The sequence below is a fragment of the Boleophthalmus pectinirostris genome, unplaced genomic scaffold, assembly GCF_026225935.1.
Source record: "Boleophthalmus pectinirostris isolate CB_2022bp ecotype Guang Dong unplaced genomic scaffold, ASM2622593v1 HiC_scaffold_15, whole genome shotgun sequence".
NCBI lineage: Eukaryota > Metazoa > Chordata > Actinopteri > Gobiiformes > Gobiidae > Boleophthalmus > Boleophthalmus pectinirostris.
This window is the reverse complement of record NW_026571070.1, coordinates 17,030,724-17,044,246: the sequence shown is the minus strand read 5'-3', so window position 1 is coordinate 17,044,246 and position 13,523 is coordinate 17,030,724. Positions and strand designations below refer to the sequence as shown.

The window sequence follows — 13,523 nt, the reverse complement described above, 5'->3', positions numbered from 1 at the left end:
ATTAAAACACAAAATATTAAGTTTGTGATTTAAATTATAAAACATTATGTATTTGGGCATTGATAATTATTTTATCGTGGCTGCTATAGTGATTTGTTGTACTAATAAATGCACTTAATTGGTAATAAATGTTGTTTTAAATCTGGACAATTGCTCAGTTATTTTACTTGATATAATTTTTTTAATGACTAATAAAGATATAGTTACATCTAGCAGTACATACTTACTTTATACTTACTAATCTAAGCACACACTACAAACTCATATAGGATTGTTACATACAGAAGCACACCTCAGCAGGAACGCCAAAGGAGCAAAGCCATAAATTGAGTTTGTACATATTAAAAATGCGTAATTATTCTAACACAATATAAGGTCTCATAGGCGTATTTCTAATATTACTCTGAAATTTACCTTGGCTGGCTGTTATTATAAACTAAATATTATTGTCTATGTAAATAAGTGCCTCTTGGATTTCAGGTTGGTGACTGCATGGGATAAATGACTTTGTGAGCTAAATAGGCCACAGAGCTGGATTTTGCATATTTGTAGGTTTTTGCTCCTCCAGCACTAATCTATAAGCAAATATTATTCACACGCACACAAAGAATAGGAATAATCCAAGTGTGATTGACATTTCATATCTGTGACAATAGCGCATATAATTATAAACAGAAATCTTGAAAGGTAATAGCTTCTCAAATCCATTAGTGTAGTTAAAGGTTATAAGAAAATACAGGATTTGTGCTTACAGCTAAACTCCTAATTAAATGATACTAATTTGTTTCTCAATCCCTTTTCTCTGAATAAGCAGTTAAAGACATGGACAACAGCATGTATTTTTACAGTAGCTCCAAGACAACAACAAAATAGTCAATAGTAGGGATGTGCCAATCCAGCTTTTTCTGTTTCTATATTGATGTTGATACTTTGGCTTTAAGTATCTGCCGATCCTCGATATTAACAGATACAAGGGCAGACACTGAAAATAAAATACAGTATATGGTGAAAAATTATATTATTTTGTAACCATTTATTATCATTTCAAGAGAACAACTCTGAAAAATATTGTCCAGTAAATTGTCACAGAAAAATGAGATATTGACTGAATTGGAACTGATATCTGATCCATCAATATTTTCAATGCACCAATATCCAATACCAGTATCATATCAGTGTATCCCAGGTAAAGAGTAGATAAATATGGATAGAACTGAACTGAAAAAACAAAGAAACGTACAATATTATAATGTACCGTATATATGTAGGTTTAGTATTAACAAAAACAGCTCTATAACAAATTGCAAAATGTAGATCTAAAATATAAATATATAATATGTCTTATATGGTTTTGCTTAAATTAAATGTCCTTTGTCACATATTACTATACTATTAACATCCCTCTAAACCCCCTGGACAGTTGTTGAGTTCCATTTGTGTTGCGTTGTTGAAAGCACATTGCAAAGAGAGATGCTTCCCCCTCCTGGCTGCTCCTCAGAAATCCAGTGGCTACTTGGTCTCTGCAGCCTGACCCTCTCAAAGTCCATATGTATCTGACCTTAGGCTTTCTACATACTGTCCTCTCTGTGTCAACACCATGTACTTTAGTGTCTGTTTGCAGATATATGCAAAAGACATGTGTACTGTATGGGAAATGCAAATTAGACTCAAGCTTAGCGCATAACTTAAATTGAGATGTTTTCATTAGCTGTTACTTCCTGCATTAATTGCTGTTTATATATCTTTAAATAATGTATGGCATGTTTGTTTGGACCTCCTCTGCTAATGTCACTGTATGTAAAGAGAAATACAATAAACAGACTTTAAATGCATGGCTCTTATGCCCTGTAATTGGCATAAGATTGCTATTATGCTTTTGCTGCTTTGTCCTGTTCACCATGACAACAATTAAAACGTAATGAGCGAGATTAAATTATGTATAAATATAAAACAGCTTTATTTATCTAAGTCTGGGATATGATGGCAGAAGTGTGTAACTTGCTAGTACTCACTAAATTTGAACCAAATTAAAAAAGCAAAACAAAAAATAAAATTGTGGAAAGTAACACATTATACTCAGTGATTGAATGTTTAAACACATACTTAAACTACTACTTTAGTATAATTCTAGCCATGTATAATTGTATTCAGTCACATTAAGAACAATCATAGGAGTTACTGAGTACAAGTCTAAAGTCTCACTTGTGACAATTTGTCTCCACTGTCATTTCTATACCGATAAATGCAGTGCAGCTTTAAACTCTTTGATTTATAAAGTTTTGTATAAATGGCAGATCTAAAATACTCTAAAAAAAAAAAAGTAATAAGTGGTATTTAGTAAGTAGTAAGTAGTATTTTTCAGCATACAACTTTTACTCTAGTGGGCCTACACTAGACTAGCGCTTGTATTTGTAATATAGTACTTTTTTTTTTTGCCACAAAACTGTCCTTTTTCCTCTTTCCATTACTGAAAACATGCATAAAAATCTGCTAATGATGAAATACTAATAGCTCTAAAGGGCATAGTAAACGAAGAAGAATCCACCCTGCCCAGCCCTGCTCCCCTCCTGCCCTCTGAAGACACAAACCAGATGAGCCCAGTCTGTCTCTGCTGTGGTCACTCGCGCTGGGCTGGAGGAAGTATCCCGATATGAAGAGGCTGCGCTGGTCCAGAGGAGGGGGGAGAGGAAGAGCGTAGGAATAGCAAGTCTAGAGCAGATCAAAGAAAATAACATGGGAGAGGATATGAGCGCTTTGAGAAGTAATATTGTGGAGATAGCATCTGTTTTCGCGACGCATGCAGGAGGCTGGAGACACAAGACGACTCTGAGTATAGGGGATAAGGCTCAGCGCAAATGGGTTATTAAGAAGTTCTCAGAGTAATATGTGGATGGATAAACTTGATTTGTGGTGTAATCCAGGGCTGGGGTGGCTGCATTTTGTGATGAAGTACAAAAAAAACTAATAGTATAATGTGTTAACATGTGGTTCAATAGATCTTGTTACCAGATTAAAAAAGAAGAGATTTTTTGGCATTAAAATTAAAAATTATTTTGCGAAAGAAGTTGATCTCTTTTGGGGTTATCACATAAATATCTGCCAAATGTGGTGTAATTGAAATCTGTGTTTGGAATTAAGCCAGATGCCCTATCGATGCAGCTCTGACCAGATTTTGGGACCTGTGCCCATGTGGCTACATTATATTTTAGCTGTAAAATCAGTCAGTCAGTGCATTATTGCTAATATTTCCTGGTCTCTGAAATACCCAGAATTTAAATGAGCTTTAATGAAGAGGAAATTAATTTTGGCCTTGACACACACTGCCTGATGGTCATGTCTGCTGAACAAATTTAGCTCTAATGAGTTGACACTGTGGCCTGAACAATTAGCAGCACTTATAAAGAGAGGTGAGACAACAAAGAATACAAAATATGTTATGTGTTAAGTTTTACAGTTACAATCACACAATGACTTACATAAAATTATACATTACATTATAGCCTATATAATTAATTTAACAAATGCATAGTGTATGTATGTACGCATATTAGGTGTGTGTTGGCTGGAATAAATAAATTATTCCAGTTTAACATATTTCTTAATAGTGTCGAGTAATGTGGGTTCCATTTACTATCAGAATAGTGTACTTTTTGGTTTCATTTCTTATAATAATACTGTTATTTTGAAATAATATTCTCACTATAGTCCATTTTTGTCCAGTTGTTCTGCTGGACACTGGCTTGGTTGACCACTTTAATTTCTCAGCCTGTCCCGTATATGAAAACCATTCTGAGGTCACGGCCTGTTGTGAGCCTCCTGAAGATTGAATAATGTCCTTCCTGATCTGCGCAGCGAGAGGCCATATTGGATCCAGATTTTACCGGTTCAACAGTCATTTCTTTCCCCTCTCGTTTCTCCCTCCTTTCCACTGTGTCTTTATTTATTGCCAGTCCAGTAGTGTGGTGCGAGCCCATTACTGCCACATATGTACCTTTTTGAATAATCAATAAATAATTATTTTATTATTTAATAGGATCTTATGGGGAATAGGAAATGGCTTTAGTTGCATAAATCTATCACAGAAGACGAATGAGTGCACTTGTAAAGTTGGGTGGCTGTGGAAAAGTGGTAAGTGGTATGCACCTGTGCCTGCATACGCTAAGGACTTCCAGCATGCAAGGTTGTAAATATGACATTTTTGCCTCTTTGGGAGCGTCAATCGCGGTGTAAGGCTATTGTAAATTCAGGGAGATTAATTAGCCTATACATTTCTTATTCCACCCTGCTTCTTTTCTGTATTGTGTGACCCTGTTAGTACTGGGGTGAGGGACCTGGCTGCAGTGGACCGGGCGAGCTCAGACATCTCATTCCCCGTGAGTTATTAACAGAGTTTTTTGAATAGATGGAAAAATTGTAGCCTGACCATTTAGTGTCATAAAGGCCGAGTTGGCGAGGCAGCGGGGGCCTCCCAGGGACAGGAGGCAATACCATTACAATCAAATCTGAGATGGAAGAGGGATTGAGCTGTCCATTCAGAATTTTTATATTGTCGGAGGGGCTAGCCGAGGAAATAATGCCATCCTGGAGTGTATTAACCTCTGGTTGGGGAGAGGGAGAGAAGAGAGAGCTAGGGAGAGAGAGAGGGAGAGGAAGGGAAAGAGAGAGGGCTTGTAGATTGGGCATCTGGGAATAAAACAAGCTCAAAAAGAGGGGCAGAGAGGAAGTCGGAGCGGGACAAGCTGGAATATAAGGTGCAGGATCACGAGATGGGAGGACAGGGAATAATATGATAAGGGTTTATGGACTAAAAGTAGGCTACAATGAAGGCTCGGGTTAGGAAAAAAGAGAAAGTATACTAGACGAGTAAAGAAAGTATAGCCCATCTTGCAAGAAACTGAATTAGACTTAGACTTAGACTTAAACAAACTTTATTGATCCACGAGGGAAATTATTTGGACACAGGAGCTCACTCATCACAAAATAATATAATAACAAAGAGTAATAATATAAATGGTAATAATAAATTCTAAATAAGTAGCAAAATAGATAGTGAAGAAGAAACAGGTGTCAATTAGGCATAATTATATAAATGTACAAGTCAAAATAAAATAGAAATATATATAATAAAATATAACCTCTCAGCTATATACAAGAGGTCATAGGAAGACAGAGCAATAATGATATGGTGATTGATATGGCAGTGTTTTGTAAGATTTGTGCATAAAGAAAAAGATCAAATAGCCTTTTTATAATATAAGAAAGGTTAAATTTGCTGAAATTAAACCAGAAAATAGCTGCATATTGTATTTGGATGGTTGCTATGACATACTATTGAACTGAGAAAGAGCAAATAGCAAAACTTGACTGAATAACTAAATAAATGTTTCATTTATTTATGTGTCAAATAAATCAATAGTTCTCAGTGACAAGTTACAAGATCCACAATGCTGGTTTAGTGTTAGCAGTGTAAGTTCATCATACATGACAGTTGTGACTTTATGTTTTGTTTTTATTTTTCTTACCTGATGTTTTGCGCGTGTATCTCCACTGACCAATGAGGGCGCGGGTTAGAGGTCGCGGCGGAGCGGAAGTTGTTGGCTGCTTCTTGCACAGCAGCAGCTAGCCTTAGCCGGGTAATTACTCCCCCTTGTATGTTTGGATACTGTCACGGGCGGATTATGCAGAAAACCCTTTGAAATGCCTACAAGATGAAGCTGCAACACCCGGGGGAATGATTTTCACCTGGATTGCCTCTGAAAACGAGGACACGTTGCCGTAAAGAAACCCGGAAGTGTTGATCAAGGTAACAGGCTTGCTCTATTAGCTCGCTAGGGTAATTAATAATCTAAAGCTAATAATGCGACACGTCTTTTTAAATAAGATGCACCATGTGTCGATTTGCGTGCGCTACTGGTCCGGTCATGTGTGCTGTAATGCCAAGTAGTTTAATCGTAGCTTTTGCCTGTTAGCAGCCTGCAGGATGCACCAGGGCTAACAGGGCTACACACTCGTGCTCATTGATGTGTCTTGTTTTAAGGTCCTGCATGACGCTATTTTCTGATCTATGTTATAATGTGGTTTTCCTTATCAAAAACATACCCGGAGCTGTGTTTGTTTCATCCACACATGTTTAACACACACATTTTGTATATTTCCACCTTCTGATGTCATGTGTCATGTGTCAGGAAGTGCTCCACTGTGTTTTTAAACTCCCTACACCTTCACTAGAATCATGTGGATGATTTCAGACCTACTAAACGTAAGGTTAAAGGGAACTGTTAACCTGAAAACAACCGCTTCATGACATCACAAGGTGGAACAGAGCATTTGGAGCTTTGGAGATGTAGTCAGACTAATAATAAAGGATTACTCAGACGTGCGAATGAAACAAAACACAACTGCAGGAATGTTTTTGATGAGGTAACAAATTTCTAACATGGCTAAAAGCTCAAGTGTCATTTTTCATAATGTAGGACATTTTTTTTAAATTTGCTTTATTCAGATTGGTTGTGTTTTTTTTTTTTATTATTTGAGATTAGATTAATAGATCTGTTTGGTACTTGGTGCATGCACAGTCTAAATATGATATAAAAAGGATGTGCTTTACTTTGTTATCTGACACTTTAGAACCTGTTATACCAGTAGGTCTGCACTGTCTGTGCTTTAATAATCTAGTTACTTCTAAGTACTTTAATAAATAGCAATATCTTACTTTATTCTGTTTTCTGACTTTATAAGTTTAAGTTACTGTGAGGAACACCGGTAGTTTTATTACTCTATTCGGAATCTGCTGTTAATATCTGTATTCTTTCTGCCTGTGTATATAGGCCCCCTCAGCTGGTGACAGGATGAGTGGTAAATATGGCTTGGTGGGCTACAACAGTTCGCGGAAGCACATCTCCATCTCCATCCCCTCGTCCTCAGAGCAGGTCATGTCTCCTCACATTAAGTCTGTGGAGGAGCTCAGGGTCCTGGGCATAAACCTGAGCAGCTTCGGCGCACCCACACAGTTTCTCATCTGTGTGGCTGGGGTCTTCCTCTTTTACCTCATCTATGGATATCTGCAGGTACATTTAAGCAACAGTAGCAACAATAAGAGATCATGAACGATGTTTAAAATTAGAGCTCAACCAACTTATTAGAATCCAGAGCAGCTGATATGTAGGGCAGGTTTTGATCAATTTTCACCAAAAATGTATGATTTGAAATTACTTAATACTTAATTACTGTTTATATGGTGCATTGCTCTGCACAATAATGGAATAACAAAAGGAAAAAAATTAGACATTGACAATATTAGACATTTACTACCCTGTTTTATCACTAACTCATAAGGGAGCTGCGTTGTCACATTTTATGCAGTGCCATTGGTTAAGCAAATGCAATAGTCAATACATATATCGCTAAATAAAATAAATATATTTCTTACATAGCCATATGTTAAATGCACATACATATGACAATGTATTGAGACATAGGCTCTTCTAAAGTGCTGACCTTTATTATATTTTCATTATACAGGAGCTGATATTTTCTGTAGAGGGATTCAAGCCTTTTGGTTGGTACCTCACCCTGGTCCAGTTTGGGTTTTACTCCACGTTTGGACTCGTTGAGCTTCAGCTGACACAGGACAAACGCAGAAGGTATTATGCTTTACTCTGACAATATTTTCATTAGTCTCAAAATAACAATGGTGGACACAATAATCCAACTGTCCTTTTTAAAAGTTTTGGAGTGAAGTCATGCTATGTAGTTTTTGCGTGTTGGATTGAGTATTTTATTAAGTCTCAATCATTCCAGGTTAAATATTCCGTACATTTGTGTCATCTTTTCCAGGATACCAGGAAAGACCTATATGATAATTGCATTTTTAACAGTGGGCACCATGGGCCTGTCAAATACCTCTCTGGGCTACTTGAATTACCCCACGCAGGTCATCTTCAAGTGCTGTAAACTAATACCTGTTATGATTGGAGGAGTGTTTATACAAGGTCAGTGTACATGCTTTTTAGTACTGTTATAATTTTAATATATGTTTTGTAAAGCACCAACTGTGGGATAAAAATGAAAGAAATATCACTGATATATTTGCGGTTTTGTCACTGTCAAAAAGCCTTCTCGTTTGAGTCTTATGAAACTTAATTCTTTTTAACTATAATTATTAATCTGGTGAGGTGCACTTTAAAGTCATTGCGTGTGATTTCTTTGATGTACTGGTCACCTTTCAACCTCTGGCACAGCCTTTTTTCGTCACTGTTGTTGACAGTTGTCAGAGTCCAGACTTGGTACTCACTCCATCTGCCTTTTATCCTTTTACCCAGTCTTCTGAAAGTTCAGTGTCAAGCAGGTTTAGCCCCAATTTCATTGCTCTCTGCTCCGAAAGACATTGAGTCTGTGGTCCCTTTAGGGTCTACTTTGGGAAACAGAACTTGTTCACTTGGTATGCGAAGGGCAAACTGTTATAGATGGATGGAGTGTGGAGTTGCATCTGATGTTTGGCCCTTCAAAAGCAAGTAGAGAAATCAAAGCATGCTGCGGCCAACCTGATGCTGCGTCCCCTGTCAACCTCAGGGCACCTGTCCATCAGCCCTGTTTTTGGAAGAAACCCCTCACCCTGTTGTGTTGTTATCCTGGAATTTGTGAAATTTTACATAGGCCTCAGACAAAGTTTTGATGGTGAAAAATTCTTCTTTTTCGTTTTTATATTTTCTTTAGTCCAAAGCCAACCTCTGTTGTTAAAAGGTTGGCCTCCTTAAAAATATGCTTTTAAGTTTTCCTGCAGGCTAAGAGTCTCCTGTGCATAGACAAAGCCGTCTGAACTGCTTTTATCCTTTACATTCCTTCTTTTTTCTAAAAGAATATTAAATGTGTCGCATCTGAGATTTTGATTGAGCCTAAAAATAATGTTGACTCATTTGTGACCTTTTCTTTTAACAGGTAAACGGTATAACTTGGCAGATGTGTCTGCAGCCTTATGCATGAGTTTGGGTCTAATCTGGTTTACATTAGCTGACAGCAAAGTAGCCCCAAACTTCAATGTTACAGGTGAGATCTAATAATATTATTTTGTAAATGTTATATTTTTGATCATTTAATTTACTACAGATCTTATCTCATAGTAATCATTATTGGTACTTATTGTACCTTTTTAAAAATACATTGAAGATGGTTGAAAGTTAGGGTTATAAATGTTGGTTTTAATGTTGTACAGACTGCAAACTGAACTATACTTTCCTTTATTCAGAATTGGGTAAATTTTGAATAATGAGAAGTATGGTTTAGTTTAAACTGTTGGCTTCACCCACTTGGGCCTTCAATTATTCTAACAAACTGTGGTGATGGAAAAACAGCTGTCTGGGATAGTCTAAAGGAATTGGTTTTACATAAATATCACCATTTCAAAACTGTCACATTTGGTTGATAAGTCTTTTTTTATACATCTTATTGGCATTTCATACTGCAGTGTGCAAAAGGTGTATTCATAAGTTAACATAATCTGTTTTATGAAATTTATAACCTAAAGTATGTTCATCATAATCGCTCATCAAATAATTTGTTTCTTGTTTTCTTTGCTGACCAGGTGTCATCCTCATTTCGTTGGCCTTGTGTGCTGACGCTGCTATTGGAAATGTGCAGGAAAAGGCAATGAAACTGCATAATGGCTCCAACTCTGAAATGGTATGTAGTTTAAAGGTTTTATATGATGTAAAATTGACTCTTGTGCTATTTAATCCATGTTAGAGTTTTGCTACCCCTAAAACATACCTGAAACTGTATTTTGTTTCATTCCCACATGTTTGAGTAGTTATGCATTATTAGCCTGTCTGCATCTCCAAAGTTGAAAATGCACCTGGTGATATCATGAAGTTGAACTTGTCATGTTGAGAGAAACCTTTTTATCTTTAGTTTAGTAGAGATTAGCAATTCCAGGTCTGAAATGAATGAAACAATACACAACTTCAGGAATTTTTTTGATGAGTGCATTATAACATAGATCAGAAAATAACACATAACGACATGCATAAATAAAGTATTTCTGTCAGCTCACAGATGTTTGTTTACAGGTGCTTTATTCATACTCCATTGGCTTTGTGTACATCCTCGTAGGCCTGCTCTGTGTGGGCGGGCTGGGGCCGGCTGTGGCCTTTTGCTCCGAGGTGAGACATAGGCTTGTTCTCATGCAAATGTGTGAATAAATATCTCTGTTTCTCTCACCTACTGCTTTCTAATGTACAACTGCCTTATTCATATATTTTTTATTTTCTCTGCAGCACCCTGTAAAAACATACGGTTATGCATTCCTGTTCTCTCTTACGGGTTACTTCGGCATCTCCTTCGTGTTGGCCTTGATCAAACTTTTCGGCGCCTTGGTTGCAGTGACAGGTCTGAACAATTCTTAAAAGTTTGCATCATTTGTATTCATTGAGTGGGATATAAACTTAAAATGAGCCACAGGGCAATATACTTTTGTTGAAACTCAAATGTGTTTCCTTGTTTGCAGTGACCACTGGACGGAAGGCCATGACTATTATACTCTCCTTCATGTTCTTCACAAAACCTTTCACTTTTCAGTAAGTATCCTCACCTTTTGACTTGTATCACTTTAGTTTTGGTTTTAACAAGACCACAGTGTCACCCCTGACCACTGTTGAATCTGGATTTGTTTTAATGTCCTCAGTCCATGTTGGGACCTTGGACTCATAGCTTCTTGGTTTTCCTCATTTTGACTCTGGTCTCCAAAACTGTAGACACCCCTAAAATACAAATTTATTACCCAAGACAAACAAGTATTACATAGAAGTATGCACAACTACTAGTATATCCTAGATCACTCCCTCCAGCTGATGGCTACTCTAAAAATAAGTTTCAAAATACTTTTTTAAATTGTGTTTGGTTTTTCAACTACATAACTTACAATGATTCTAACTTTACTGATAAATGTTGTGGCTCAATTTATAATAGTAAAAAGCTCTAAAATGTCTTCATTACTTTAAACAGTTTTTTCTCTCTTTTTTCAGATACATTTGGGGTGGCCTTTTGGTGCTCTTTGGCATCTTTTTGAATGTTTACAGTAAAAACAAAGACAAAATGAAGCTTCCCTCAATCAAGGACCTCAGGAGTTGGCTTGTATCAGGAAAGAAAGTCAGATTTCTCTCTCAAAATGTGTAGGACCACAAGGGAGACAGATATTGGTGGGTCCATTTGAATCAGTGGATGAGCTGCATCTACACCCCAGAACTCTTTAGCATTAACTATGAGCCAAGGACGGGTCACTGGTCTGACCCCTCTCTCTCAAACGGCTGTGCCATCCCACTCTCCTCATACACCACCGGTGTAGGACTCAAGGACTGAAGGGCCGCTGTGGACAGAGCAACTAGAGAGTTTGGAAACTGACACAAACATTCCTGTCATGGAGGACAATATGAGACTGTTGAAGCTCAAAAGGGAAGCCAGGGCCTTAGCTAACCAAATTGCAGAGTTTGCACTGGAATAGACTTGCATCTTTATACAGTTCAGTTACTGTAACTGAAGCGTCTGAGTGAAGGAGTAAAAACGCCACGTAAAGTAACAGTTGTGAAGTGAATGTGTGTGCGCTGTGGGACAAACAGCTCACAGTGATAAAGGAAAGCTGCTTCCGCATGTGCCACAAAACACCTAATCATTGTCTTGAAACGAAGATTTTTCACTTAATAATTTATACCTGACTGTTCTGAGATGTGTTGTGTACATATACTACATACTGTATGGTGATAATGGGAGCATGAAGAATCTGCTCCATTCTATATCAACAACTGCCTATTTGTTAACCATTGGGTTAAAGGGTACCACTGTTTTAATAAAAACAAATGTTACATTGTCTTGTTTTATGTGATGGAAGCCAGTCACTGCTCAGCATCAGCAGCTGAAATGTTGCCCAGCTGTGGATGTATTTATCCAGGTTCTGGCCTAAGACGTGATTAGCAGTACGAAATAATACTGAAAATATTGTCCTCTCCAGCCCCCATAAGAAAGTGGCACTACCAGACCAAGTCACAGGTCAGATCTCTGGAGAGGCAATACAATCAGAGTGGGAATCGGGCCAATAGTTGTTACATTAAACTACTGTAAAAAATACGTTCAGCTGCATTTCAAATGTATGGAAAGTGCATGAAGCATATGATACTGTAAAAAAAACAGTAAATCTATGGTAAGTATTACAGTAACACTACAGTAAATAGTACTAGTGCTTCTAATTACACCCAGAAATTATACCCAGGATTATTATTTTTTTTTAAAATAGGCAAATAATGTGTAAAACATTTAAAACATTTCAAGGGAGGAAAGTGATGTCTCCTTCAGACCAAGTCAGACCAGCTGCTGTCTTCATTTACAAAACTACCTATGGTTCTGCCTGGTTGGACAAGATTTCAAATGACTAACTTGAATTTTAGATAGATTTGCAATTTATGACATAAAAAGAATTGATGTTGTTGGGTGCATTCAGTCTCATTCCACTATGAGGATCTTGTGACTAGTCTGAAGTAGGCATGTCTAAAATGAACCCATCCAGCAGTTTATGCTAAGTGCTTTAGAAATCTGATGCATAACAACATTCAACCTCTCTCTGATAGCTGCAACATCAGATCTGTAAAATACTTCTCTTTGTTTTTCAAACCTCTTTCATTTATCATGTTTATGCAGCTTTAGTACTCTTTGTGCCTGATGTAGATATCTGTGGGTGCAGGGTCTGTTGAGTGAGCTGCGTCCTGGGTGGTACTCTGGATCATATGAGGGAGATTCGGACAGGGAGGCTGCTGGGAGAGTCAGTCCTCTGTGGAGACTGGTGGTGGTTGGACATGTGCTTCATAAAGTAAGTCTCCTGGAAGAATGAATCTGTAGAGTGCATATGTGTACAGTATATGATGCACAGCTCACAGCGGCCCTGCCCCTCCCTCACCGTGGGACCAGCTGCCCTCCTTCAGCTCCCTCAGAGGTCATTATGGGACGGGAAAGCCCAGTCCACTCCAGGCAAACTACATCATTTGTCTTTAGCACCACCCCTAAAAGCAGGCAAGCTCCTATTAGAACACTATTATCAATTTCTTTTACATCCTAAAAATGTTTAATAAATCTGCAGATTCTATTGTTGTTTTGATGAACTTTTCAAATAATGGTACTGCAAATTATTGTTCTCTGGCAGCTGTACTGTGGATTGTGTTGTCATACACAATGTCGTACTTCTGATACCTGATTTTCCATACCAATTTCAATACAAGAATGATAATAAAAACACTTATCACCAAAAACACCACAGCCCAAAATAATTTCTTTAATATTACCCTGGGCTTTTTGTTTTGGTAGATCACAACCATTCTCGAGAAAGATTAAATTTTGTCCCATTTAAGTGCTTTTCAGTATCAATACTTCAAATGAGTTTCAATACTTGATTTTTTATTTTTTATTTTTTTTGATCATCTGGGTGTCTCACTAACTTCTGTGGCTACTCATTACAAATTACCGTAACTGCATTTTCAGTATAGCCT

The 13,523-nt window shown here is 37.4% G+C and overlaps 1 protein-coding gene across 1 annotated transcript; it reads left to right on the top strand.

Moving 5' to 3' along the window:
• The first annotated feature begins 5,584 nt into the window (after positions 1-5,584).
• slc35b3 (solute carrier family 35 member B3) lies at positions 5,585-11,852 on the top strand. The gene is made up of 10 exons (XM_020925701.2): positions 5,585-5,803; positions 6,828-7,067; positions 7,522-7,643; positions 7,837-7,991; positions 8,938-9,045; positions 9,581-9,678; positions 10,065-10,157; positions 10,272-10,383; positions 10,502-10,571; positions 11,019-11,852. Exons 2-10 carry the CDS (start codon positions 6,849-6,851, stop codon positions 11,167-11,169), a joined length of 1,128 nt encoding a protein of 375 aa, XP_020781360.1. The 5' UTR covers positions 5,585-5,803; positions 6,828-6,848; the 3' UTR covers positions 11,170-11,852.
• Positions 11,853-13,523: the final 1,671 nt, after the last annotated feature.

Coding starts and splice junctions, on each gene's coding strand:
- slc35b3 (XM_020925701.2), top strand. CDS start 6,849: ATGAGTGGTAAATATGGCTTGGTGGGCTACAACAGTTCGCGGAAGCAC. Junction 9,679..10,064: donor ATGGCTCCAACTCTGAAATG/GTATGTAGTTTA, acceptor GTTTGTTTACAG/GTGCTTTATTCATACTCCAT. Junction 10,384..10,501: donor CGCCTTGGTTGCAGTGACAG/GTCTGAACAATT, acceptor CCTTGTTTGCAG/TGACCACTGGACGGAAGGCC.